The sequence below is a fragment of the Oncorhynchus gorbuscha genome, linkage group LG11, assembly GCF_021184085.1.
Source record: "Oncorhynchus gorbuscha isolate QuinsamMale2020 ecotype Even-year linkage group LG11, OgorEven_v1.0, whole genome shotgun sequence".
Classification (NCBI taxonomy): domain Eukaryota; kingdom Metazoa; phylum Chordata; class Actinopteri; order Salmoniformes; family Salmonidae; genus Oncorhynchus; species Oncorhynchus gorbuscha.
The window spans coordinates 57,274,573-57,302,185 of NC_060183.1; the positions used below are offsets into that span (position 1 = coordinate 57,274,573).

General features: G+C 41.5%; 1 protein-coding gene across 1 annotated transcript; it reads right to left on the reverse strand.

Moving 5' to 3' along the window:
- Positions 1-64: 64 nt before the first annotated feature.
- ghrb (growth hormone receptor b) lies at positions 65-27,543 on the reverse strand. The gene is made up of 9 exons (XM_046370260.1): positions 27,265-27,543; positions 16,651-16,743; positions 7,489-7,630; positions 7,094-7,260; positions 6,213-6,391; positions 2,375-2,519; positions 2,169-2,259; positions 1,980-2,049; positions 65-1,813 (listed from the first exon to the last, which is right to left on the reverse strand). Exons 2-9 carry the CDS (start codon positions 16,730-16,732, stop codon positions 908-910), a joined length of 1,782 nt encoding a protein of 593 aa, XP_046226216.1. The 5' UTR covers positions 16,733-16,743; positions 27,265-27,543; the 3' UTR covers positions 65-907.
- Positions 27,544-27,613: the final 70 nt, after the last annotated feature.

A 27,613-nucleotide genomic window follows, 5' to 3' on the forward strand; every position in this document is an offset into this window, starting at 1 on the left:
ATGTAGTCCTATGGAAACAATTTAAAAGCATTAGTACTATATCAAATGAATGGACTCAGTACAGTTTAAATGTGGAAGATGTTTATGAGTAACATTATAGCTGTACAATAAAGAACCATTAGCATTTAGAGATCTCCAGAAGGATAATCTGACATTTGATAGTCCCCTTTTTGTAAGTGGTAGCGTACAACATAGTAAGCAGAATTATTTATTCTTGTTTTAATAATCACACATTTTGTATATATGCAAAATAACAGCAAACATTCAGTAAGCACAATGTCCTACTATTTTAGACTTGTTGAAAAGCCACAGTCAATCAGCAGAACACATATGGTAGATTCCCACTTGATCACCAAATACTTCACTTTTGACACAATATTGAGAACTGTAAATACTTTTAATAGTTGTAAAGACCAATTATTGGGATTATTGTAAACAACATTATCAACAACAACACTAAGTTAAGTATTTTTCCTTGTGATGGCATTTAAAGTCACATGTAGGTGATGTTCTTCAAAATATATATTTTTATTTCACATTCATAATATGTGAAGAGGTTCATATGGCCAGTTCCTGTGAGAGACCATAATTCCTTCTTGTCCTTTCCCTATTTCCTTTGTTCACTCAGTTTTTGTTTAAGTTTTTGCAGACAGGTGTGGCACCTTGAAGAACAGACCCCTCTCCTGTACTCACCATACATACATCTTACCAAACCTCAAAATGTCTACAGCTGTCATGTTGGGAGAAGGAACGGGAAGAGGGGGGAAGGCAGGGAACCCTCTCATTTTTGTAGGTATGACATTTGGGACCCTACTCTTTTGAGGTTTAGTCACTCAGGCACTGAATTCCCATGCCCCCTCTGATCTGTGTCCAATCACAAATGACTGGCATAGTCCCTACACCTTTGTTATGGGATAATGTTGCCCAGTAGGTCAGGGGTCAGGTACCCCTCTGGTGTAGGTGTGGGCAGGGGAAGCTTGGTTAGAACTGGCTGGGGTGCAGGTGTGGGTCCAGGCTTCAGAAGGAGGCTGTTCTGCCTGTCTACTCCCTCCACCATGGTGTAGGCAGAGACAGGGGGCAGTGGGGAGACAGGAGAAGCAGGTGGAATGGGGGGCATTTCAGCCTCAAAGTACAGGCTCTGGTACTCTCCGAAGGGCTGTCCCTGCACAAGACTACTGTCCTCTGTTGGAGCAGGCTGGCTGGCTCTCCCAGTGGGGAGTCTGGCACTCATCTTCCCAGCATCTAACTCTGAGGTGTAGCCTCCCACATCAGCATTCACCACCAGCAGCTGAAACTCTTTCCTCTTCTTCTCTTTCTCCTTTTCCTTCTCATCCTTCTCTGAATTCTCCTCCACATTCCTCTGCTCGTCATGTGTCAGCAGCACGTCACCAGTTGGTCTCACCTCATTCACCTGGGTGTAGAGGTCCTCCCTGCCAGGTGCGGCCCAGGGAGAATCCTCAGTGGTGGGGGTCTGGACTGGGGAGCTGGCCTTAGTGCTGGCCAGGCAAGAGGGCTCCAGGGCGTGGCTGGTGTTGGGGAGGAGGGAGTGGAAGGGGGCCTCTGGGTCAGGCAGATCAGGGTCACAGCAGCTGGCCCGGCCCGAGTCATCATCCCTGAAGCCAATGATGATAGGGGGACAGTCTGAGGAGGCACAGTGGTCCATCAAGCACTGGGTGTCCAGCACAGTCAGCCTGTCGTTGGGCTCCTCCATGTCCAGCTCGATGAACTCCACCCAGGGGTCGTCGCTGTACAGGTCTGGCCTCAAGTCAGGGATGCCGCCCAGGATGGAGGTCAGCTCAGCCAACTTACCTTTCTATGGTAAACAACAGATAATACCTCACAGTTAGTTTAAGGGGCAACACACACTTATTACAACCTTGCTGGTAATTCATATTGCCTCCCCATAAAACTCTAGTGGCAATGGTTTTAATGGTACAAGTAAAGCATTCTAGGTATTTTTCATTGAGTTAAGTTAATACCTTAAAAAGCTCTGGGTCTATGCCTTTGATTTTGGGACCAGGAATTGGAGGCAGGAGAATCACCATCAACCTTGAAGAAAGATAGTGGAAGTGTTATTAAAAGACATGTAGCATTAGACTTTACATTTGTTTATGAAGAGGTTTGGTATTTTGAGACAAAGTGAAAGGTAAAACGTAAAAGTTTCTTACTTCTGTTGCTGGGAATAGATGACCAGCATTAGGATGACTGCCAAACCCAAAGCAGCAAAGACAAGTAGGACAGTAACTGGAAGTCTCGACTCTGAGCACATATGAATATATAGAAAGCAATATATACGATTCAAAACAGAGACATCATACATATTATAACAGCAAACATTTTATATGACAGTATTTCAAAAACAATACATCAGTACCTTTAGTAGGGATGTGTATGAATATGGAGTCGCTGAATTCCCCAAAGTTACGGGATGCTAGCGTCTTGCACCTCATCCTGACCTCATTATCTGTGTTGGTGCGCAGCCCGTATAGCGATCGCTGCATTCCCTTTTCAAGGTCCACCTAGGGTTGCAGTCAAAACAGAGAGGTTTCACACCAGTTTGTTAGTAAATATCACCCACACGATAGGAGGAAACAAAACTTACACCTGCAGGTTTAACGATTTGGTTTAAGGGACACACTACTTAGAGTTTAACTGAGGATAAGTCACCTTGAGAAATATATAATGTCATATAAAGACATGAATCAACTTAAAAGCAATAGAGCCTTGGTATGTCACCTTGGTAGATTACCCCAAAGATTCATGTTCCCTTGCATAGAAGGAGTTAACGTGAAAGAGGGAGAATGAGAGGGCAAACTGCCCTTGGAACTGCCCTTGTTCTAAATTACCATGTGTCAGGAGGCATAAGTCTTGATTATTAGGTCATTTTATTATTCACTGAAATTATCTTAAAATAATGCAGAAAATCGATTCATTTCTTATTTATTTTATTTTAACAACTACACCACACCAGTCATCCAACAGACTCCCATTCAGAGCGACACACAGAAGCATCCAGGGTCAACGCCTTGCTCAAGGGCACGTCAACAGATCTTACTTCTTATTATAATTGTGTTTTATTTTTACTTTATTTTTTATACTTGTTATACTTCATCTTTGACCATCATTCTATCTTCCGCCCAGCAACTCCACTCACACTTGTCTCCAATTCCACAACCGAACCCTCAGCTTCCTTCAGCCCATCCCATCTTTCTCTTCTGGCCACCCTCTTCGGATTTCTACACAACATATATCTTTCAACTATGCTGTGATGTTTTAACGTAAGATTTCAATCTATCTAATCGAATAGAATCCACAGATTGCGAGTTAAAGATAAATATTTTTACTAAGAGTATAATTATATTAGTAATTGACTCTCCAGATCTCCTAACATTACTATTTCTAAGGTCAATTTTAGATCAATGTTATGCATTTTCAGCCATTCCTGAACCTGAGACCAGAAACAGGCTACCTGAGGGCAATACCAAAATAAATGGTCTATTGATTCTGTATCCTCACAACAAAATCTGCAGAGCTTCAATGATTTTATGCCCCAAATATTCAACATTTTGTTGGTGGCAAGAATTCTATAGAATAATTTAGCTGAAAAGCATGAAGTCTTGAATGTTGCGTCTTTTTATATAGCAACTCATACACACTGTACCATGGAATCATTACATCACAAATCTCTTCCCAACTATTTTGCAATCTGTATGTCACAGTTGTCAGTCCTCAAATGAAACTGGTATACTTTCCTATTTATGCTATTTTTATTCCTCCGCCAGATTTGATCCTGTATATTTGGCAGACAGACCAGTTCCCTACCTCCTCCCGCTGCCACCTGCCATCTCCATTTTTGGGTTAATACTGTAATTGGTTGTACTCTTGGATTGAGCAGACCTTCCTGTACAATTCTGATAACTCCATGAAAGATGTAACTCTACCATTCCAATTTACAATATAATTTAAGAACAAAATACCATTTTCTAGCATCTTTCACATGAATACAGGTATTTTATCAACCAGCACATTTGAGTTCAGCCATAATATTTGTTGTAATATTTGTTCTATCTTTTCAGGGGGGTGAAATTGAAATTGTAGCCAGCTCTGCAATGCTCATTTGAAAAAGTGAGATACTAATTAATTGAAAATGAGACATGGCAATCTGCACAAAGGCAAAAAGGCAATTTTTAAACAATGGATGAGCTTTTCTTAGTAATCTACTTGAGAACAATTTAGGGTTCAAGTAAAACTTTTGAATGGAGTGAAGCTTTCAGAGAGAGGTTTAGTGCTTTTATATTTAATCATTTCAACCCACCTAATTCATATTCATAATATAGATAGGCACTTTTATTTTGTCTGGTTTAGCATCCCAGATAAACCAAAATATTTTTTGCTCATATGATTTGAAAAAAACAAATCATCAGGAGTAGGCAGCACCATAAATAAGTAAGTGAGTAAACTGAGATATGACTAAGGAGTTAATCAGGGCAATTTTTCCATAAGTAGACAGGTACTGTATATTAGTCCATATGTATAAGTGAACATGTAATTGAGTACGTGTGTGTTCATATCCACTTTATAGTGTTCAGATATTTCTACCTTTCCCATACTTTATTTTTTTCGTAACTTGAAGTCCCTGTAGAACTTGGTACAGCCATGGAGTTATGGAGCTGTCTCGGAATAGCTGTCCATCTATAAAGAGTTTGTCCACAATGAGAAAGGCACGGTTACCCCTTGCGACGTTCGTTTATCTCACATGGAAATTGGTAATTGAGACCGAATTTGGTCTCTTTAAGCTCCCTTCCCCTGCTTTTGATCAGCTCCTTTTGTTGCTAGTGTTCAAATTCTGCGATGCTTGGCCAGGGACCCTTAGTCTTGTCGCTTTGAGCTCCAAGTCTGTGTACACGGTGGAAAGCCACCAGGTTTACAGTCTCTAGAGGAAATTTCAAGGCGGAATGCATTAATTCTCTGGTCGCGCCCTCTGAATTTTGGTTGCGTCCTCAGGAATCCCAGAAAATATTAGATTTTCACTCCAAACTCCCCCTCAGCCCTAATACCTCCTCACAGAACTTTTCCAGTGTTGCATGGATTCCAGCCAGAACACTAGCCTCTACTTCAACGGTAAGTCAATTGTTCGTGTCTGTAGATTAATCTGTTTTTCTTTTTTTTGTCGGGTTAGAGTTATTTTGTGAGGTAGTAGGATCATTCCATGATGGAGTATGTTGTTCCTCCATAGCTTAAAGCTATTGGTACTCGTCGATTACCCTCAGGATCTCCTTAGTATCCAGGTTGGCTCATTACTGTAACTAGTTGTTTTTCAAAAGTTTTTCAAAATGTGTCTTTCCCACGACGATGGCCGGTGTCTGTAGTACAGCCACCTAGCACTGTTGTTTGGTTCGAGGTGTTTCCTAGCTGTTAAAAGCTAAACGCATCGCGGAATCCACACAAAAACAAATACAGTAAACCTTAGTCAGGTCAAAATAATCTGGACTGCATAGTCTCAGTAGGTACTGTATGTCCAGAGAAAGGTTTATGTGAACACTGGAACACTGCTGTCACGATTGTAGTAATGATTAGACCAAGGCGCAGCGTGAATAGAGTTCCACATATTTTTAATGAACTGAAACTCACTGAACAAAACAACAAACAACCAACCAAATGAACCGTGAAGCTACTAGTGTGCACACAGGCACCTAACTGTTGACAAGATCCCACACCAGAAAGTGGGAAAAAGGGCTGCCTAAATATGATCCCCAATCAGAGACAACGATAAACAGCTGTCTCTGATTGGGAACCATATCAGGCCAACATAGACATACAAAACCCGTAGACATACAAAACCCATAGACATACAATAACCCATAGACATACAAAAACCCATAGACATACAAAAACCCTAGACATACAGAAACCTAGAGTACCCACCCAAGTCACACCCTGACCTAACCAAAATATATAGAAAACAGAGTTATCTAAGGTCAGGGCATGACAACTGCATTTAATCTTTATTGCCAATGTAAAGTTCCTGAAATGACCCAATGATCTGCAATAGTGTGAACAAAGTAGTCAAACAGAGTCCTCATAGAATGGGTATAGGTGGTGCCAGGAGATTTCCTGGTCTAATCACAGAGTCAAGAAGAACTCCTAACCCAGCCCTATGCATAAAGGCCAGGGCTAGGAGTTTTCCCCTGTTTTAGGGTGTGTAGACTCACCGTCCTCCACAGTGTTGAGTTGACCTCGCGGTACTGCACCTCGTACTGCAGCGTCATCCAGCCCATCGACACGTCTGCAGAGTGTGGCGGTTCCCAGGTCAACATGATATCAAAGTGGCTCCCGGTTATACCCACATTCAGCAGGGTCCAGTTCAGCGCTATTGGAGGGTCTGGTTCCACTGGAACACATTTAAAACCATGTTAGGTTCACCACTTGAAATGCAGAATGGCACATCAAAAATGTAGTATATTCTAGTATAGAAAACATTAGGAACACCTGATCTTTCCATGACAAAGACTGACCAGGTGAATCCAGGTGAAAGCTTGGAGCCCTTATTGATGTCACTTGTTAAATCCACTTCAATCAGTGTAGATGAAGGGCAGGAGACAGGTTAAAGAAGGAATTTTTCAGCCTTGAGACAATTTAGACATGGATTGTGTATGTGTGCCATTCCGAGGGTTAATGGGGAAGACAAAATATTTAAGTGCGTTTGATGGTAGGTGGCAGGCACACCGGTTTGAGTGTGTCAAGAGCTACAATGCCGCTGAGTTTTCACGCTCAACAGCTTCCCGTGTGTATCAAGAACAGTCCACCACCTAAAGGACATCCAGCCAACTTGACACAACTGTGGGAAGCATTGGAGTCAACATGGGCCAGCATCCCTGTGGAACGGGTTTGGGGGGGGGGGTGTTCCTAATGTTCGGTGTATAAAATTCAGTATTTCCACATGTAATTTTCCAATTATAAAAAAGTTATTAGGGTTTAAAATATGGGAGATGTGTGGAGGCAGACAGAGGACACACGGGTGAGTGTAGGGTAGCTATAGGTAGCTATGAATGGAGGAATAACTGTGGTTTAGGAATACAGGGGCCAGGCTAACCAATGTCTTCCACAGTGAAGATGACCTCGTCATAGAGAATGTCCTGATTGCCAGAGCGGAGCTGGACACTGTAGGTCATCCAGACCTTCGTGTAGCTTTCATTGAAGAAGCACTCGTTTGTCCTGTCAGCGTAGCGAGGACATTCACCCCACTCTTTGGGAGATATGCTGCAGGCAAGGGGAGACAACATAGAGGTTTTAATAATGTGCTGATGAAACGAAAGACTGACATCATGCACCTGACATAATTTAGATAAGAGGGAGAGACTCCCATACAGTTAAGAACTACAAATGATTTCAGAAGAAAAACTATTTGGCTCTCAAATATTAAATTTATTTAATTTCAGCTCCAGAATGTTTATGTCTCCCTTAATTAGGGAATATTTTTTCTCTCACTTCCTATCATTAATGTAGTAGAATATCCGCAGGTCTCTGGGTTCTGTGAGGTTCTGGAAAACTCCGACATTCCATCTGCAGCGGAATGTGTTCATGTCATGGGAGACACAGCCAGTGATCTGGGGGCGGATCTGGAAGAGGGCTGAGAGGGAGGCAGAGAAGGGAGGGAGAGAGAGAGAAGGATTGTTACGTTCTGACCTTAGTTCCTTTGTTTTGTCTTTGTTTTAGTATGGTCAGGGCCTGAGTTGGGGTGGGCAGTCTGTGTTCTTTTTTCTATGATTTGGGATTTCTGTGTTTGGCCTGGTATGGTTCTCAATCAGAGGCAGCTGTCAATCGTTGTCCCTGACTGAGAACCATACTTAGGTAGCCTGTTTTCACCCTTGAGTTGTGGGTGATTATTTTCTGTTTTCGTATTCTGTACTAGACAGAAATGTGTCGTCTGAAATTTCTTACTCCTCGTCAGAGGAGGACGAAGACAACCATGACAGAATCACCCACCACAACCGGAAAAAGCAGCGTGGTATCCAGGAGCAGCGGGTTCAAGACTCCTGGACTTGGGAGGAGATCTTGGATGGCAAGGGATCCTGGGTACTGCGGGAGAATATCGGCGCACCAAGGCAGAGCTGGAGGCTGCGAAAGCCGAGAGGCGGCATTATGAGGAGCTAGCACGGCAGCACGGCTGAGACGAGAGGCAGCCCCAAAAATTTCTTGAGGGGGGACACGAGGAGTGTGGCTAAGTCAGGTAGGAGACCTGCGCCAACTCCCCGTGCTTACCGTGGAGAGAGGTGGACCGGGCAGGCACCATGTTATGCCGTGAGACGCACGGTGTCCAAGGTGCACAGGCATAGCCCGGTGCGTTACATAGCAGCGCCTCGTATCGGCCGGGCTAGAGTGGGCATTAAGCCAGGTGCCATGAAGCCGGCTCAACGTATCTGGTCTCCAGTGCGTCTCCGCGGGCCAGGGTACATGGCACCAGCCCTACGCATGGTGTCCCCGGTTCGCCAGCAAAGCCCAGTGCGGTCGATTCCACCTCGCCGCACTGGCCTGGCTACGGAGAGCATCCAGCCAGTTAGCGTTGTGCAGGCTCAGTGCTCGAGTAGGTTTGTGCAAGCTCCAGTGCGCCTCCACGGTCCAGTCTATCCGGTGCCTCCTCCACACACCAGGCCTCCGGTGGCAGCCCCCCGAACCAGGCTGTCTCTCCGTCTCCTCCCTACAGGTGTTCCCGTCTGTCCTGAGCTGCCTGAGTCTCCCGTCTGTCCTAAAGCTGCCAGAGTCGACCGTCTGTCCTGAGCTGCCAGAGTCGCCCGTCTGTCCTGAGCTGCCAGAGTTGCCCGCCAGTCAGGAGCTGCCAGAGTCGCCCGCCAGTCAGGAGCTGCCAGAGCCGCCCGCCAGTCAGGAGCTGCCAGAGCCGCCGGTCAGTCAGGAGCTGCCAGAGCCGCCAGTCAGTCAGGAGCTGCCAGAGCTGTCTGTTACTCCGGTGCTGCCGGAATAGCCCTTCACTCCGGAGCTGCCGGAGTCTCCCGCCTGTCCAGTGCTGCGGGAATCTCCCGTCCATTCGGGACCCATTGCCAGGGTCCCCAGTCCGAGGTCGGCGGCGAGGGCTCGCCGCTCTAAAGAGGCCACGGAGGCGGGGTAAGAGGCGGATAAAGACTATGGTGGAGTGGGGTCCACGTCCCGCGCCAGAACCGCCACCCCACCCAGACCCTCCCCTGGTATTGGCCTGGTATGGTTCTCAATCAGAGGCAGCTGTCAGTCGTTGTCCCTGATTGAGAACCATACTTAGGTAGCCTGTTTTCACCCTTGAGTTGTGGGTGATTATTTTCTGTTTTTGTATTCTGTACCAGACAGAACTGTTTCGGTTTCATTTCGTTCTCTTGTTGGTTTTGTATTTTAGTGTTCTGAGTTCTATTAAAGAATATGAACACTTACCACGCTGCGCATTGGTCCTCACCTTCTTCCAGCCACGACAAGCGTGAGAGGAGGTGAGCACACACATTCTATATAGACTTTCAAAAAAGTCAAAAGTCAAACTTAAACATGAACACACACCCAGTCTACTCGACCTATCTACCTACGCCTGTTGCTGAGACCATTTACAGGGCTGAGTTGCTATTCAAGTGTAAGACAAACTGAGCGTAACATAACTCATCCTCGTAACATAATGCCGCATGGCGGACAGCTACGTTTTCCTGGAAGTATCCGCATACCTCTAAATCTGTCAGCCAGACTTTACCGCCCACAGGAATATCGGGGAAAACCCTGCCGTCATCTGTTCTCAGAACTGCACGTACATAGTACACTGCATCTGCCGTCATCTGTTCTCAGAACTGCACTTACATAGTACACTGCATGAAAACTACACTCATAGTAAGTGTTCAGAGATCTGCTGTATCTGCAGGAAAATGACAGCTGGCAATAAAATAGTGCAATTGGAAGTATTTTCTCCGAAGCCAATTACTACTACACCTGAAACGCTGTAATATGATGCATCTTATTACCTTCTGCTCCTAGGGGTCAATTAAGGAAACTATAAATAAGCTGTAGGAAAGATAAATGATCATTCCTATCATGTTTATGACAGCAATATGACATACAGTGGGGCAAAAAAGTATTTAGTCAGCCACCAATTGTGCAAGTTCTCCCACTTAAAAAGATGAGAGAGGCCTGTAATTTTCATCATAGGTACATTTCAACTATGACAGACAAAATTAGAAAAAAAATCCAGAAAATCACATTGTAGGATTTTAATTTATTTATTTGAAAATTATGGTGGGAAATAAGTATTTGGTCACCTACAAACAAGCAAGATTTCTGGCTCTCACAGACCTGTAACTTCTTCTTTAAGAGGCTCCTCTGTCCTCTACTCGTTACCTGTATTAATGGCACCCGTTTGAACTTGTTATCAGTATAAAAGAGACCTGTCCACAACCTCAAACAGTCACACTCCAAACTCCACTATGGCCAAGACCATAGTGGATAATAGATAATAGATAATCTCCCTCGATCTGGGGCTCCACGCAAGATCTCACCCCGGGGGGTCAAAATGATCACAAGAACGGTGAGCAAAAATCCCAGAACCACACGGGGGGACCTAGTGAATGACCTGCAGAGAGCTGGGACCAAAGTAACAAAGCTTACCATCAGTAACACACTATGCCGCCAGGGACTCAAATCCTGCAGTGCCAGACGTGTCCCCCTGCTTAAGCCAGTACATGTCCAGGCCCATCTGAAGTTTGCTAGAGAGCATTTGGATGATCCAGAAGAAGATTGGGAGAATGTCATATGGTCAGATGAAACCAAAATATAACTTTTTGGTAAAACCTCAACTCGTCGTGTTTGGAGGACAAAGAATGCTGAGTTGCATCCAAAGAACACCATACCTACTGGGAAGCATGGGGCTGGAAACATCATGCTTTGGGGCTGTTTTCCTGCAAAGGGACCAGGACGGCTGATCCGTGTAAAGGAAAGAATGAATGGGGCCATGTATCGTGAGATTTTGAGTGAAAACCTCCTTCCATCAGGAAGGGCATTGAAGATGAAACGTGGCTGGGTCGTTCAGCATGACAATGATCCCAAACACAACGCCCAGGCAACGAAGGAGTGGCTTCGTAAGAAGCATTTCAAGGTCCTGGAGTGGCCTAGCCAGTCTCCAGATCTCAACCCCATAGAAAATCTTTGGAGGGAGTTAAAAGTCTGTGTTGCCCAGGAACAGCCCCAAAACATCACTGCTCTAGAGGAGATCTGCATGGAGGAATGGGCAAAAATACCAGCAACAGTGTATGAAAACCTTGTGAAGACTTACAGGAAACGTTTGACCTCTGTCATTGCCAACAAAGGATACATAACAAAGTATTGGGATAAACTTTTGTTATTTACCAAATACTTATTTTCTACCATAATTTGCAAATAAATTCATTAAAAATCAATGTGATTTTCTGGATAGTTTTTCTAATTTTGTCTGTCATAGTTGAAGTGTACCTATGCTGAAAATTACAGGCCTCTCTCATCTTTTTAAGTGGGAGAACTTGCACAATTTTTTTTGCCCCACTGTATCAGGCGAGCGCTGTCCTGGTCTGTCTGTACTATAGTACATGATTATATGAATGTGTTCCCAGAGAGAGGGGAGCTTTCGGTAAACACTCCTATTTGTTCATAGCCTTGAAGAGGCACTTAGGTCCTTTAGTAATTATACCATCTCCCATAATGTGCCACATCAACACCGCTGAGAGGGACAGCACAATAGCAGGTAGAATGGCTCTGGCGCCTAGGGAGAATTCACAGCTGTGTGGCTCTTCTGAGGAGAGATGCATACCACTGGCTTGGTTAGCAGCTCATCAGGGTGGCCAAAGGTTAAAAATAACTTGTTTACCAGATCCTTTTCTACCAGGAACTTCCTCGGAATGAAAAGGAAAAATCAATCCAACACTTGGCAATGCTCAAGTGTTTCATACTTGCTCAATTTCCCGTGACTGGTGAGGATTCAGCACAGGTGGTGTGTGTGTGTGTGCTGTGCACAAAATGTGACTCTACATCCAGACTCCCCATTTTGACTTAATATTTTCAAAATATAAATATGCACATGTATGTTCTTGAATGTCCACGTGAGTAAGTGCAGTCTGCCAAGTTGAGGTCACTTCTTTTCACACCATGTGCACAGCTGATATCACTGGCTCCAACAGGACGTTGAAGCTCAAATTTCAAACAGACCTTTCCAAGAAAACAAGGGTAAAATATAATGTTGGGCTCCAGTTATTCTAGTGTTCCAGTCGCTGGAAGGTGAACTCTTTTACAAAATGTCCCCCACTTCGGATACAAAATGTCCTCTACTATCTCGTAAATTAGCCTACTCATCTCTCACATTAGGACTGAAAATTCAAAACATTCATTATGACTTTAATGAAAGGGAAATAGAGGGTTGTTTGATTGGCTGCTGTTTACTAGGAGGAATGGAGGGAGGAAATGGGTGTTTTAATCAAGGGGTTTCTAAATGCATAAAGTAATTCTCTGTAGAGTACACAAGATGATGAGCGCTAGCACTGGATGATTTATAGCAGGGGTGTCACTCGTTCCACGAAGGGCCTAGAGTAGAAACGGGCCCGCGGGCCGTTTCTGGCCCGCTGGGCACTTCAATCCAACCCGCGAGACATTATTACTATATATTTTTCTCCCCAATTTCGCGGTATCCAATTGGTAGTTACAGTCTTATCCCATCGCTACAACTCCCGTACGTATTCGGCAGAGGCGAAGGTCGAGAGCCCTGCATCCCCCGAAACACGACCCAGCCAAACCGCACTGCTTCTTGACACAATGCCTGCTGCTTAACCCGGAAGTCAGCCACACCAATGTTTCGGAGGAAACACCATACACCTCGCGACTGTGTAAGCGCCCGGCTCGCCAAAAGAGTCGCTAGAGTGTGATGGGACAAGGAAATCTCAGCCTGCTAAACCCTCTCCTAACCCGGACGACGTTAGGCCAATTGTGCGCCAAATCATGGGTCTCCCAGTCACGGCAAGCTGTGACACAGCCTGGGACCGAACCTGGGTCTGTAGTGACGCCTCAAGCACTGTGATGCGGTGCCTTCGACCGCTGCGCAACTCGGGAGGTTCCCGCCAATTGATTTTAACAAACAATTGGTCCCCCCAAAAATGCGGCCCTCCGTTGAATTACATTTCATAATCCTGATGTAGCCCTCGACCAAAAGGTTTGCCCACCCGTGGCCTAGAGTCTGCTGGTTTTTCCTTTCAATTAAGACCTAGACAACCAGGTGCGGGGAGTTGCTTACTAATTAGTAACCTTAATTCATCAACCAAGTACAAGGGAGGGACAAAAACCCGCAGACTCTCGGCCCTCCATGGAATGAGTTTGACACTTGCTTTATAGAATCTAATTCACTATTTTCTCTCTCCTATGTGCATCACTGATGTATGCCAGATACACATACACAATTATACAGATGAAAGGGATGGTGCTATTGCCTTACGAATCTCTCAATATTGTTTCTTCTCATTTGGAGTGATGTTTGTGCAACGTGTGTATTAAAACACCCTGCGCATTAAAACACCCATTTCCTCCCTCCATCTCTCCTATTACACAGCAGCCGAACAAACGCAACCCTCTCCTTCCCTTTGATTAAAGTCAGGATGAATGTTTTGACTTTTTAGTCCTACTGTCAGAGAGTAATTCACAAGATGGTGATTAAAAATAAATATGTACCTAACAAATGTACATCGAGTCTTTACCTATTCTGTTTGTTCCAGAAATCAAAAGCAATTACATGTGCAAAGTAACATTTTTCCCATTTATGGTAGAGAAATTCTTACGTGAAGGACAGCTGGTGTTATATATTGTAGCTACTTAAGTAGACACTTTAAAGCAATAGCTGCAACCAAGGTTGTCCCCTTCAATTGAACATCTTTAAAGCTCTGTGAGACAAAAACTTGGTTTACTCTAGTATGGGAAGCACTGAAAATGTGTATTTTCTGTCTGTGTGCGTGAGCTGGCAGTGTCCTCTCCTCCTGCACTGTTCTATGTCCATCTGTTTCACTCAGACAGTAACCTTTTTGGCTGGGTACCTCTGATTCTCAGAAAATAAAATCTAGTATATTTTTTTGCTGGGAGCTCAAACCCTTTCACCCATTCTGACAGTATGAAGTACCACTTACTGGAAACAGAATAACTCTGTCAAAGCACCACTGCCAAAGCTTATAAAAATCTGAGACAAAAGAGACTTACGGTAGAGTGAAAGCTTCTATTCAATACGTCAGCGCTAAAGAGTTATATAACGTGTATAATGTTGCATAACACGAAGAAACACTTAGGAGAAGTGTGACTTCATCATAAAGGCCTGAACCACCTAGGAATAGAACGTCCTGCACTCAAACTTTGTACATTACAACGCTGCATCTGTTGAGAGGGGGAGTCTGAATAACTAAACCGTTTCCCACAGTGCACCACTCACTGCTCCCACTGCCCCCTCCAAAATTCCTAGTAATCCTGTTCCTGGGAAGAACTCGATATGTGCCCATGCATGCATGCTTATTTAGAGCACGTGTTCTAAGAGGTTGTAGTAGTCTGTATAATAAACTACACAGTGCCATTGCATTATCATAAAGCATATTACAGAGTTTTCACAAATAACCATTATATTTATTTATTTATTTTGAATGTAAAATTTAAACCAGAGTGTATAAGGAGATCATTCATATTGTATATCAGTAATCTATTCCTCTAAAAGTTCACTTAAATGTGTGCCACGATACCTGTGATGATAAATGTGTAATGATACCTCCTGGTGTGTAACCATAGTGTGATGATTGGTGTTCCGGAGTTCTAAATTGAGCAGCTGCTGAAAAATGAGCTCCTGTATATATTGAGATTTAAATGTTTTTTTAGAGTGAAGTACATCGAAAAAATCAAGAGAAAACTGCAAGACTCAATAGAAGACAAAACAAGGAACAAACCAAAAAAGACAGGCTTTTGAAAAATTAACTATTTTTCATAAAATTGTACAGTTATCTTAGCTAGCTGAATTGCTAGCAGAATTGTTTACTTGTTGCTAAGCAGTTGCTAGGGACTCTCCTGGAAGAAGCTAGCTAGCTTACAAAGAATAACAACAAAAAATATCTAGTTAACAGAAGAAAGGAAGACAAAATAAGGACAAAAGAAGGACAGAAGAAAAATGAAAAGAAAGAGGACAACAAAGTGAAACAGTCAGCACTTCTATTGCAACTTCGTATTTCGTCGTCCTAACGTAGTCTACACTGCTATCTGCCCAGCAGCTAGCCAGCTAGCAAACGTCCACCGTCTACCGAATAGCAGCACTGTAGAAACTATTACACTCAACTGAACGACTTGATTAGTGTAGTGTTAGCTAGCTACATAGTTGTCTTTGCTGTCTTCGTATCCAAGATAATTGTGTAGTTTAGAGCGTGTAGTTTTAGAGTGATTATCTTAATTTACCGAGGTTAGCTAGCCAGCTATTTGTCGTCCTTAACGTAGGAGACACTGCTAGCTAGCCAACAGCTAGCCAACGTCTACTGAATAGAACTTCCGCACTCAACAACCCGGTCGCATTCCGCTTCGCTCCACAGGTAGTATCACATTTTTCATTTCATTTAATTACAGCACAACGGTTTGATTTGTTTGTTCGTAGCTAGCTACATAGCTAGCTACATAGCCGTCTGTGTATCAAAGATAATTGTGTAGTCTAGAGCGATTTTCTAGGTTAGCTAGCCAGCTATTGTCGTTCTTTTAACGCAACGTAACGTAATCAAAACTGCTAGCTAGCCAGCTAGCCCCCGAATAGCAGCACTGTAGAAACTATTACACTCAACGGAACGACTTGATTAGTGTAGTGTCAACAACGCAGCCACTGCCAGCTAGCCTACAAAGTCAACAACCCATGCTTGGATTGCGTCCTACCTGACAGGTCGCTCCTACCAGGTGGCGTGGCGAGAATCTGTCTCCTCACCACGCGCTCTCACCACTGGTGTCCCCCAGGGCTCTGTTCTAGGCCCTCTCCTATTCTCGCTATACACCAAGTCACTTGGCTCTGTCATAACCTCACATGGTCTCTCCTATCATTGCTATGCAGACGACACACAATTAATCTTCTCCTTTCCCCCTTCTGATGACCAGGTGGCGAATCGCATCTCTGCATGTCTGGCAGACATATCAGTGTGGATGACGGATCACCACCTCAAGCTGAACTTCGGCACTATTGTAAAGTGGTTGTTCCACTGGATGTCATAAGGTGAATGCACCAATTTGTAAGTCGCTCTGGATAAGAGCGTCTGCTAAATGACTTAAATGTAAATGATACCCTCATGGTGTGTACCCATAACCTGTACCCATAGTGTGATGATACCCCCTGGTGTGTACCCATAACATGTACCCATTGTGTGATGATACCCCCTGGTGTGTACCCATAACATGTACCCATAGTGTGATGACACCCGCTGGTATGTACCCATAACGTGTATCCATAGTGTCATACAGTATATCATCCTGCACTATATAGTGTACATACTATACTGTCCTTAGCAGGAATTCTACATACAAAGGAAGTACTTGACTTATAGGAATATGTTAGGTCAGTATTGATAGTCCTCTGAAAGGAAAGCCCTTCTAGTTTGGTCTTGTTCATCATTGATCAAAAGGTACCTTGTTTAGAGGTGGGCGGCTCCTGCGATAAAACTGGAAGGATGAGGACGAGGCAGATGAAGAGAATGTGGGAGATTGCCATGATGTTTGACCCTAGAAAAACATGACAGGAGAGTTATTGAGATATATGAGTTATTTCACTGTGTCATCACCACTGAACCATAACCCTAAAATGGACCAGATAAAGGTATCTGTACTGCCATACCCTTATATAAGTCCAGTCTGGAAATTAGGGAGATGTTTAATTATAGAATAATTATTCACTTTTTCAATGCTAGTTAAGGATATTTTAGTTTTCAAATTGAATGTATTAACTACAAAAAGGGTAATAAAAAGAGATGAATCAGATATCAAATTATATATACAGTACCAGTCAAAAGTTTGGACACACCTACTTAGGGTTTTTCTTCATTTTTACGATGTTTTACATAGTAGAATAAGAGTGAAGACAACAAAACTATGAAATAACACATATGGAATCATGTAGTAACCAAAAAAGTGTTAAACAAATCAAAATATATTTGAGATTTTTCAAAGTAGCCACCCTTTGCCATGAAGACAGATTTGCACATTCTTGGCATTCTCTCAACCAGCTTCATGAGGTCGTCACTTGGAATGCATTTCAATTAACAGGTGTGCCTTGTTAAAAGTTATTTTGTGGAATTTCTTTCCTTCTTAATGCGTTTGAGCCAATCAGTTGTGTTGTGACAAGGTAGGGGTGGTATACAGAAGATAGACCTATTTGGTAAAATACAAAGTCCATATTATGGCAAGAACAGCTCAAATAAGCAAAGATAAATGACAGTCCAGCATTACTTTAAGACATGAAGGTCAGTCAATATGTAAAATGTCAAGAACTTTAAAGTTTTTCAAGTGCAGCTGCAAAAACCATCAAGTGCTATGATGAAACTGGCTCTCATGGGGACCGCCACAGGAAAGGAAGAACCAGAGTTACCTCAGCAGCATAAGTTCATTAGAGTTAACTGCACCTCAGATTATAGCCCAAATAAAAGCTTCACAGAGCTCTAGTAATAGACACATCTCAACATCAACTGTTCAGAGGAGACTGAAACCACTACTAATGGACACCAATAAGAAAAAGAGACTTGCTTGGGACAAGAAACACCAGCAATGGGGGAAATCTGTCCTTTGGTCTGTGGAGTCCAAATTTTGGTTTCAACTGCCGTGTCTTTGCGAGACAAAGTGTGGTGAACGGATGACCTCTGCATGTGTGCTTCCCACCATGAAGCATGGAGGAGGAGGTGTGATGGTTCTTTGCTGGTGACACTGTCTGTGATTGATTTAGAATTCAAGGAACACTTATCCAGCATGGCTACCACAGCATTCTGCAGCGATACGCAATCCCATCTGGTTTGCGCTTAGGGGACTATCATTTGTTTTTCAACAGGACAATGACCCAAAACACACCTCCAGGCTGTGTAAGGGCTATTTAACCAAGAAGGAGACCAACAAGTTCTCAGCATATGTGGGAACTCCTTCAAGACTGTTGTAAAAGCATTCCTCAAGAAGCTGGTTGAGAGAATGCCAAGAGTGTGCAAAGCCGTCATCAAGGCAAAGGTTGGCTACTTTGAATAACAAATATGTTTTTGATTTGTTGGACTCTTTTTTTGGTTACTACATGATTCCATAGAAAATAGTACAAATTAAGAAAAACCCTTGAGTAGATGTGTCCAAACCTTTGACTGGTACTGTATGTATATATATTTGTGGCGTGTATATAAAATGTGTGTAGAATGTACATGTAAAAACAAAAGAAAAAGCTGTAAAAACAAAGCTTATTTTTTAATATAGTATATTCTACCTACTTATTTTTAAAGCACATCTCCTGAAGAAGATATCAACTTTTGTGTATTTCTGTGCCACCAAATGTTTGCATATACTGGTAAAGTTACCAGGCTGCATGATATGGGCAAAAAATCTAATCGATTTTTCACCTAAAGATCTTGATTTTACTTGAGATAGAGATCAAAACATTAACATTTGCTCATTTGCTCATTACCGTAATGTGGTCCATAACATGGTAGATGACTGAAATGCATCATCAATGATAAAATATTCCTAGAATAATATGACAGAACTAAATATTTGAGCTTTGCATAAAATGTGCTGTTTATATTTATGTACTTTTTAATATTAATAATAGTTTAAAACATATATGGGTCAAAGACAAAAGGTTTTCAAAGTAGAAAAAAAAACAGCAATTACAATTCCCTAAAAAGCTTTCTTATGTTCATTGGAGTGTTACCTATGCCCTTACATTAGTTATATTCAAGAATAAAGCCAATAATTCATTTTTATTGTGATTTGTATGAATGTGCCCTAGTAAAATGTAATTCAGTATAACACTAAGTGTTTTTTATGTCATTGTATGCCCATTTATCATAATCACAAGGTTATATATTCATGCTTAGACTGGCAGAAATGTAACTACCCAGAAAAAAGGACATTATTTTATTTTGAATAGCACATATTTGATGTCACAGGTATAACTCATAATTTGTTGAAGGTTTTTTACAAAAACTTTCCGCCTTACACTGACAAAAATGCTCAAATCTTTGAAAATATCTTTCACTTCTTCCTTTGAGATTTGTTTTTGTCTCTCTGAGTCAACAAAATAAAGATATTGTATTTTAATATAAAATATACTGTACCCTGAATGAGACATATCACTAAGGCCCACAAATATTGATTAAATGTGATTCCTTCAGCAATAACAATAATGGGTTTCCTTCAGTTGATACTGGAGTTAAGTTCATCACCACATTCATTTTTTTGATTTTTTTCACGGCGCCTCCTCTGATTCAATCTCCAATTTTCCCTCGTTTTTCAGCATCAGATTGTGTCATTGTATGGATCGGTGGATGATCAGGATTGACATCCTTCTTTCATCTATGATAGCTAAAAAACGAAAATGCAATCATTATGACACTGGCACAGAATAGGATTCACATCCATTAAATGTTATTAGTAGTCTATTAATAATAGGCTATACAATGAAAACACTTAATCAAAGTTTAAAAGTTAAATCAACTCCATCTCCTTTTCTCTCCCAACCATGTTTTGTTACTATTTCATTTCTAATCTCTATAATTTGAGCCTGCAGCAACACTTTACGTTGCATTAAGTTGCATTATTACACGATTATTACATGATAGTTAATGTTGTAATTATTCATTGTTACACTGTAACAGGTAAATGTATATTTAATGCAGGTACACAAATGCAATTTCAAGATACCTACACATAATAGCTACATAAAATGCCCATCAAACTACTTCAAATCAAACTGGTACATACTCAATTATTCATATAGTGCCCCAAATGTGAAGCAGCTATTAACTAATATAATTCATAATCCAGTTTTTATCCATAATTGTGTGTGTGTGTGTAATATTATATTAATTAATATAATCCATCAGTTATACCTTAAATGCAATGAAATTAAACATTAACTACAGTGCAAAAGTGCAACTTAACATTAAGTATTATCCACCTAGCTTTATATCCTATTACATCATATTCTGTTGCTGACAGTAGCATGAGACCATGAAAACAATACCTTGCTTTTTTCTGGCTAGCCTTTCCAGCCTAGTAACTGGATCTGCATGAATATTTTGTCTGTGCTGTGCAGCCCTCTTCTTATTAGACAACGACATATACAGTATAAAGATAATGCCTTGAAATACCTTAAAATGCCATAAAATTATTTAAAATTAAAATATTCCGTATTCATACAAGTAAATCTGAATTGCATGACTAAATGTTGTAACTAGTGAAAACATGGGATAACAAAGATACTGTCATTCAGCATAATGGGTGACATTGTGGTATACCATGAAACTTTTGTTGTGCTGAAGGACAAAAGCATGATACTGAAGGACGGATTTCATAAATAAACATATTTAACAGGCAGTTCCTTGGCCACCTATATAAAGTAATGACCTTGACCTATAAAGATTATCTTTACTTTTCATATTTAATATATAGCATTTTATAAAATAACATTAAAAGTATATTTTCTGTGTTGTACTGAAGGACATTTTTTTGTCACAAATGTTACTAGACGGTGAAAAGGTGAAATCATCAAATATATCACAATATTACCATCATGTGATATGCTTTAAAATGGCTTTTTACCTTTGTTATACTGAATGTAATTGATGAAGCACAAAAGTCCAGACAAATGTTATTCAAGTTTTTAAATATTTTTTTGGTACAATATATCACCCCTTATTCTATATATTGTTGCAAGCACTAACACAATTATGCCATGGGTGTTCATTTATATTAAGATGAATTTCTACATTTAAAATCCCTTTTTTCATTAGAATTTTAACCCGGACAGTGACACTGAAGGATATTTTTTACACTTTAGAGATCAATAACTCCCTTAATTTAATAGTTTGCAACACAAATATTTCTGGGTCAAAAGAAGAATTGAGTGAGTGTTGAGTGATTTAATATTATATTTATAAATATTTATCGTTTTATGTTAAATTAATGGCCTTTGGACACCAAATTTACACACCACGACCCATATAATAAACAAAATCCAGGTTATGAACATTACAGTAAGGATAACTTTTCTTTAGCCCCTTTTTTCATAGTATCCAATTGGTAGTAGTTACTGTCTTGTCTCATCGCTGCAACTCCCTTACGGACTTGGGAGAGGTGAAGGTCGAGAGCCATGCGTCCTCTGAAACACAACCCAACCTGGAAGCGAGTCGCACCAATGTGTCTGAGGAAACACCGTACACCTGGCGACCTGGTCAGACAAGGATATCCCTGCCTGCCAAGCCCTGACAAACCCAGATGACACAATAATTCAAACAAAATAAAAAATAAAAATTATAAAAATGATGTCTACTTTGTTCATTATTCCTGGTTTTCCTGGGGGGGTATTGAATTTGACTGTTTGGCCACATTTTGAAACCTGACAAAGTCAACAGTCCACTGTTGAACATGACATTTGTTCTGCAGTCAACAACTCTGGGCTGAGTTGTGTCCAGCGTTTATGAAATCAATCCCTCCTACATCCTGGCCCCATTCCAGTTATTTTCCCCTCTCTATGAAAAATATAGGCAGGTCGTTCCACCAATTCAGTGCTTTTGAAAAATGTAACTTGGTAAAAAAAACAAATGTTTGATTTCACCCAATTATAGCATTCTGTCATAAAGAGCACATTTTCGACTTCATAAAAAACACACTCCCATCTCAAGAGGTTAGATAGAAAAAGTGACTATAGTAAGTACCTATTAGGCACCAAATAAAGTAACATGGTGTCAGGTTTTGGCCAGGGTTGTTCCGGTTTTTGGTCACTAGATGCCCCCATTGTGCTTTTTGACCTTTTGTTTTCCTTTGATCCCCATTATTATTTGCACCTGTGCCTCGTTTCCCCTGATTGTATTTAAACCCTTAGTTTTCCTCAGTTATTTGCTCTGTGTTTGTATGTTAGCACCCAGCCCTAGTATTCTGTGATCTATTGTTGATCCCGGTGGACTCTCTTGTGGAATTCTGTTTTTTGTTCTTGTTTATTTATTTTTGAGTATCTTTTGAGGCTTTTTATGCTATACCTACCACCTTGTGGATTTACCTTTTTTTTCCTGAAGGACTTCACTTTTTACTTCATTAAATACACCGTCTCAAGTACTGCTGTGTCTGCCTCATCTTCTGGGTTCTGCCGACTATTCGTGGCTCAGTTGGTTAAGTGACTGTTTCTCACTCCGGAGACCTGGGTTCGTAACCGGGTCCTGACACATGGTTGACCGTAAACAGGGTTGATGATTTAATTTTAAATCAACAATGAATCCCCTTGGGAGAATGGAAGCTTGTTGTGTGCAATAGGGAGGGGTAATTTAATGAAAGCTTCACACAAAAAACAGTGAAAACATTTCTAGCCATTTCTTTTGCAAGTCTTTCTTCATATTAAAGATGTATTTAATTCTCCATGTGCTTTATATTAAAGGGCACTTAATTTAATATAACATGCTTTTAAAATGCAATATTCGTGCACAAATCTGTGGTTGGGCAAGCCAGCAGAAAATACGGAGTGTTGTGCCATGATTGGCTCAGTGTTCTGTCACTCATGGGGACACTACATCACTGCAAAGTCTAGGGGTAGAGATAGAAAATTCAAGTTTCTTGGGTACTGCCATAGAGTTTTATTAGCCACAGATAAAACGACGTCAAATCACATTATATATAAAGTAGCATTGATTGGATTGATCATGTCAACATCGTACTTTTAAAATATTAGCTAGCAGTCATCATCATGAATCACGTCAACAATCTACTGGCAAATAGTTTTTAATCCTTGAAATACTGAAGAGAAATTATAGATAAAACGTATCGGTGCTCATCAGTCATTGGACATAAACATTACACAGTCAGTTGGAAATCACAAATTCAACAAGGAATCAGAGGCTAACTGCGAGCATGGCAAAGCAATCATTAGCCTGCTATTCAGTGGAGTGGCTGTGGGGTCCCAAATCTAAGATTAAGGGTATCTTTTCCTAGTTGAACCCTCGCAAGGCTGCAGGCCCAGACGGCATCCCCAGCCGCGCCCTCAGAGCATGCACAGACCAGCTGGCTGGTGTGTTTACGGACATATTCAATCAATCCCTATCCCAGTCTGTTGTTCCCACATGCTTCAAGAGGGCCACCATTGTACCTGTTCCCAAGAAAGCTAAGGTAACTGAGCTAAACGACTACCGCCCCGTAGCACTCACTTCCTCAACACTGGGGCCCCACTAGGGTGCGTTCTGAGCCCTCTCCTGTAATCCCTGTTCACCCACGACTGCGTGGCGACGCACGCCTCCAACTCAATCATCAAGTTTGCGGATGACACAACAGTGGTAGGCTTGATTACCAACAACGACGAGACGGCCTACAGGGAGGAGGTGAGGGCCCTCGGAGTGTGGTGTCAGGAAAATAACCTCACACTCAACGTCAACAAAACTAAGGAGATGATTGTGGACTTCAGGAAACAGCAGAGGGAACACCCCCCTATCCACATCGATGGAACAGTAGTGGAGAGGGTAGTAAGTTTTAAGTTCCTCGGCGTACACATCACAGACAAACTGAATTGGTCCACCCACACAGACAGCATTGCGAAGAAGGCGCAGCAGCGCCTCTTCAACCTCAGGAGGCTGAAGAAATTTGGCTTGTCACCAAAAGCACTCACAAACTTCTACAGATGCACAATCGAGAGCATCCTGTCGGGCTGTATCACCGCCTGGTACGGCAACTGCTCCGCCCACAACCGTAAGGCTCTCCAGAGGGTAGTGAGGTCTGCACAACGCATCACCGGGGGCAAACTACCTGCCCTCCAGGACACCTACACCACCCAATGTCACAGGAAGGCCATAAAGATCATCAAGGACAACAACCACCCGAGCCACTGCCTGTTCACCCCGCTATCATCCAGAAGGCGAGGTCAGTACAGGTGCATCAAAGCTGGGACCGAGAGACTGAAAAACAGCTTCTATCTCAAGACCATCAGACAGTTAAACAGCCACCACTAACATTGAGTGGTTGCTGCCAACACATGACTCAACTCCAGCCACTTTAATAATGGGAATTGATGGGAAATTATGTAAAATATATCACTAGCCACTTTAAACAATGCTACCTAATATAATGTTTACATACCCTACATTATTCATCTCATATGCATACGTATATACTGTACTCTATATCATCTACTGCATCCTTATGTAAATACATGTATCACTAGCCACTTTAACTATGCCACTTTGTTTACATACTTATCTCATATGTATATACTGAACTCAATACCATCTACTGTATCTTGCCTATGCCGCTCTGTACCATCACTCATTCATATATCTTTATGTACATATTCTTTATCCCCTTACACTTGTGTCTATAAGGTAGTAGTTTTGGAATTGTTAGCTAGATTACTTGTTGGTTATTACTGCATTGTCGGAACTAGAAGCACAAGCATTTCGCTACACTCGCATTGACATCTGCTAACCATGTGTATGTGACAAATAACATTTGATTTGATTTCTTGGGTAGGGGGCAATATTTTTACGTCCTGATGAAAAGCGCGCCCAAAGTAAACGGCCTGTTACTCAGGCCCAGATGCTAGGATATGCCTACAATTGGTAGATTTGGATAGAAAACACTCTAAAGTTTCTAAAACTGTTCAAATGCTGTATGTGAGTATAACAGAACTGATTATGGCAGGCAAAAATCCGAGGACAAACCATCCCCCCAAAAAAATAATTTCAGCCTACCACTATTTTCAATGGCTGTCACTTTTATTATAATGCGAAGTTCTCCCAGATTGCAATTCCTAGGGCTTCCACTAGATGTCAACAGTCTTTAGAGAGAGTTTCAGGATGTTTTTTGGAAAAATGAGACAGAAATTGTAGTTTTTCTAGGTGGCTCCCATTTTGGGTGTAGTGTTTCCAAGCGTGTGAATGAGAGCACGATCTTTGGTATTTTTCTCCGGTAAAGACAATAACGATTGTCCGTCTTAAATTGTATAGTTTATTTACGTATTAGGGTACCTAAGGTTTAATTATAAACATTGTTTGACTTGTTTGGAAAAGTTTATTAGTAATGTTTTGGATTTATTTTTTATGCATTTTGATGGAGGGAAACTGGGTGGATTATTGACTGAAGCGTGCCAGCTAAACTGATTTTTTATGGATATAAAGAAGGACATTATCGAACAAAAGGACCATATGTGATGTAACTGGGACCTTTTGGAGAGCCAACAGAAGAAGATCATCAAAAGGTAAGGCATTTTTATATCGCTATTTCTGACTTTTGTGTCGCACCTGCCTGGTTGAAATATGTTTTTCATGGTTTTGTATGCGGGGCGCTGTCCTCAGATAATCGGTGTGCTTTTGCCGTAAAGCCTTTTTGAAATCTGACACAGCGGCTGGATTAACAAGACGTTAAGCTTTATTTTGATGTATGACACTTGTGATTTTATGAAAGTTAAATATTTATAATTCTGCAGTTTGAATTTTGCACTCTTCATTTTCACCGGATGTTGGCCAGGTGAGACGGTAAGAAGTTAAAATGATAAACATTCAACATTGGACATACTGTCAATGAAGCATGATTTGTGCTCTGAACTTGGAACTGCAAAATCTGACTTTAGTTAGTTCAAGACAGCTGGGAACTCGGGAAAAACAAGCTACAACTGGGAAAATACATTTTGAACTTTCACCAACTCGGAATTGTAAATTCGGAACTTGGACCTCTTTCTAGAGATTTGACCTGAAGATCACTGACGCCATCATGATTCAGTGTTTTTTCTTCTTCGAGTTCAAAGTTGTCTTGAAAGCACCATAAATCCAGAGTGCCAGACTTTGATGACACGTTTGATGACAAAATTTGCCCACAAAGGACCGCCACGCGCCACCTTCCTGTTCAAGTGAGCACAGCACAACAAGGTGAGTACCAAAATGTCTTGATGCTGCTGCATAAATGATGAAATATGCCAGGGAGATATGTATACTGTAGCTAAGAAAGTAATACTAAGTGTATGTTGTGTAGTAAGCTGTTAGTAGCGCATGTGCCTCACCCTAATAATTTGGTCTATTTTCATCTCTTAATTTCACCTACTGTTCTGACTTGGTGGTGCACATGTAGCCTATAACCTGTTTTTGAGAAACGTAATCATCGAATATTGTAAGAGCTTTCATTGTCTGCTTCATATGCCCCATTTATTTATCCTACGGTTCTGACTTGGTGTACAGGGAGAACAGTGTAAGACCGGCCCATGTTCTGAATTCTGTAGCTGTACATTTCAAAAGTGCTGAACAAATAGTTATATTGACTACATCCGTCCTAGCTCGCTCATTAATGTCTTAATCGAAATTACGGATAGCCTGTTATCGGCTCATTGTCCCCGTATGCCATAGTTTGTACATCTCAATTGTCAGTAGAAATCACATTTGTTTAAGCAAGTCAGCCAGTAAGAGGCTGAATGAACTGTTTCGCTGCCAGACAAGGCTCCGCTGATAGCCAGGTGAAGCAGTGTTAAGGTATTGGGACTGCTGTTGGGACTCCGTTTGTCACCGTTATAGTGCAATTAATGTATTGGTGTTGTGTAGTGGCTTTGCTGGCATGCACCCCAGGTTTTTGTTGTTGTTGTTGACTCACCAAGATTTACATGCTAAAATCACCACTGAGCTACACTAAAGGAAATGGTCAAATCTGTTCAAAAAGGGAGAAGACCTTTCAGTAGAAAAGTAATTATTTCAATCCAAAGTGTGTATTTGATTACCAGTGTTTAAATGTATACGTATTCGTAATTAAATTTTAGTATGTTCATTAATACATACACATTTGAGGAAGCATTGTTATTTAGACAGATTGTTGAAGAAGATATCAACAAACATCATATTCTTAATTTTACGAGGACAGTCATGTGTTTTAGACTTTAAAATACACGAAGTTACTTTAATATTTCCATTTTAACGTCCCCATACACACACAATTTAACCGAAAGTGGGCATATGCAGTAGACTAGATTGAATAAACTTCTTTGAACAACAAAATACTGCATACTACCTAACAATGGATTTAATATCTATGCAAACTACTCACCGTATCAGCAAGTTGTATATCGCTGTTGTTTTCTTCAAAGGCGAAACGCTCGTCTCGTCTGAAGACGGGAATACTTGCATTTGGTAGACCACAACCAAAAACGTTCATGGCTTTAAAAAAAAACACAATTTAAACGTGGCCATATTCGACATATGTAATGTTGAGAACAGGTTGCAACTTGTAGCAAGACACATAGCTTTTTCTGTCTTGCACAGAGATTCTAAAAATCTCTGGCAGGCAGCTGCTTTTTTTAGTGCGGACTGCGGAGGATGGTGGGGGATGTCTGGTCGTCTATCCTAGGCACGCTCAAGCTGCCAGAGCCAACATTAAAGCGCCACCTGCTGGTAAA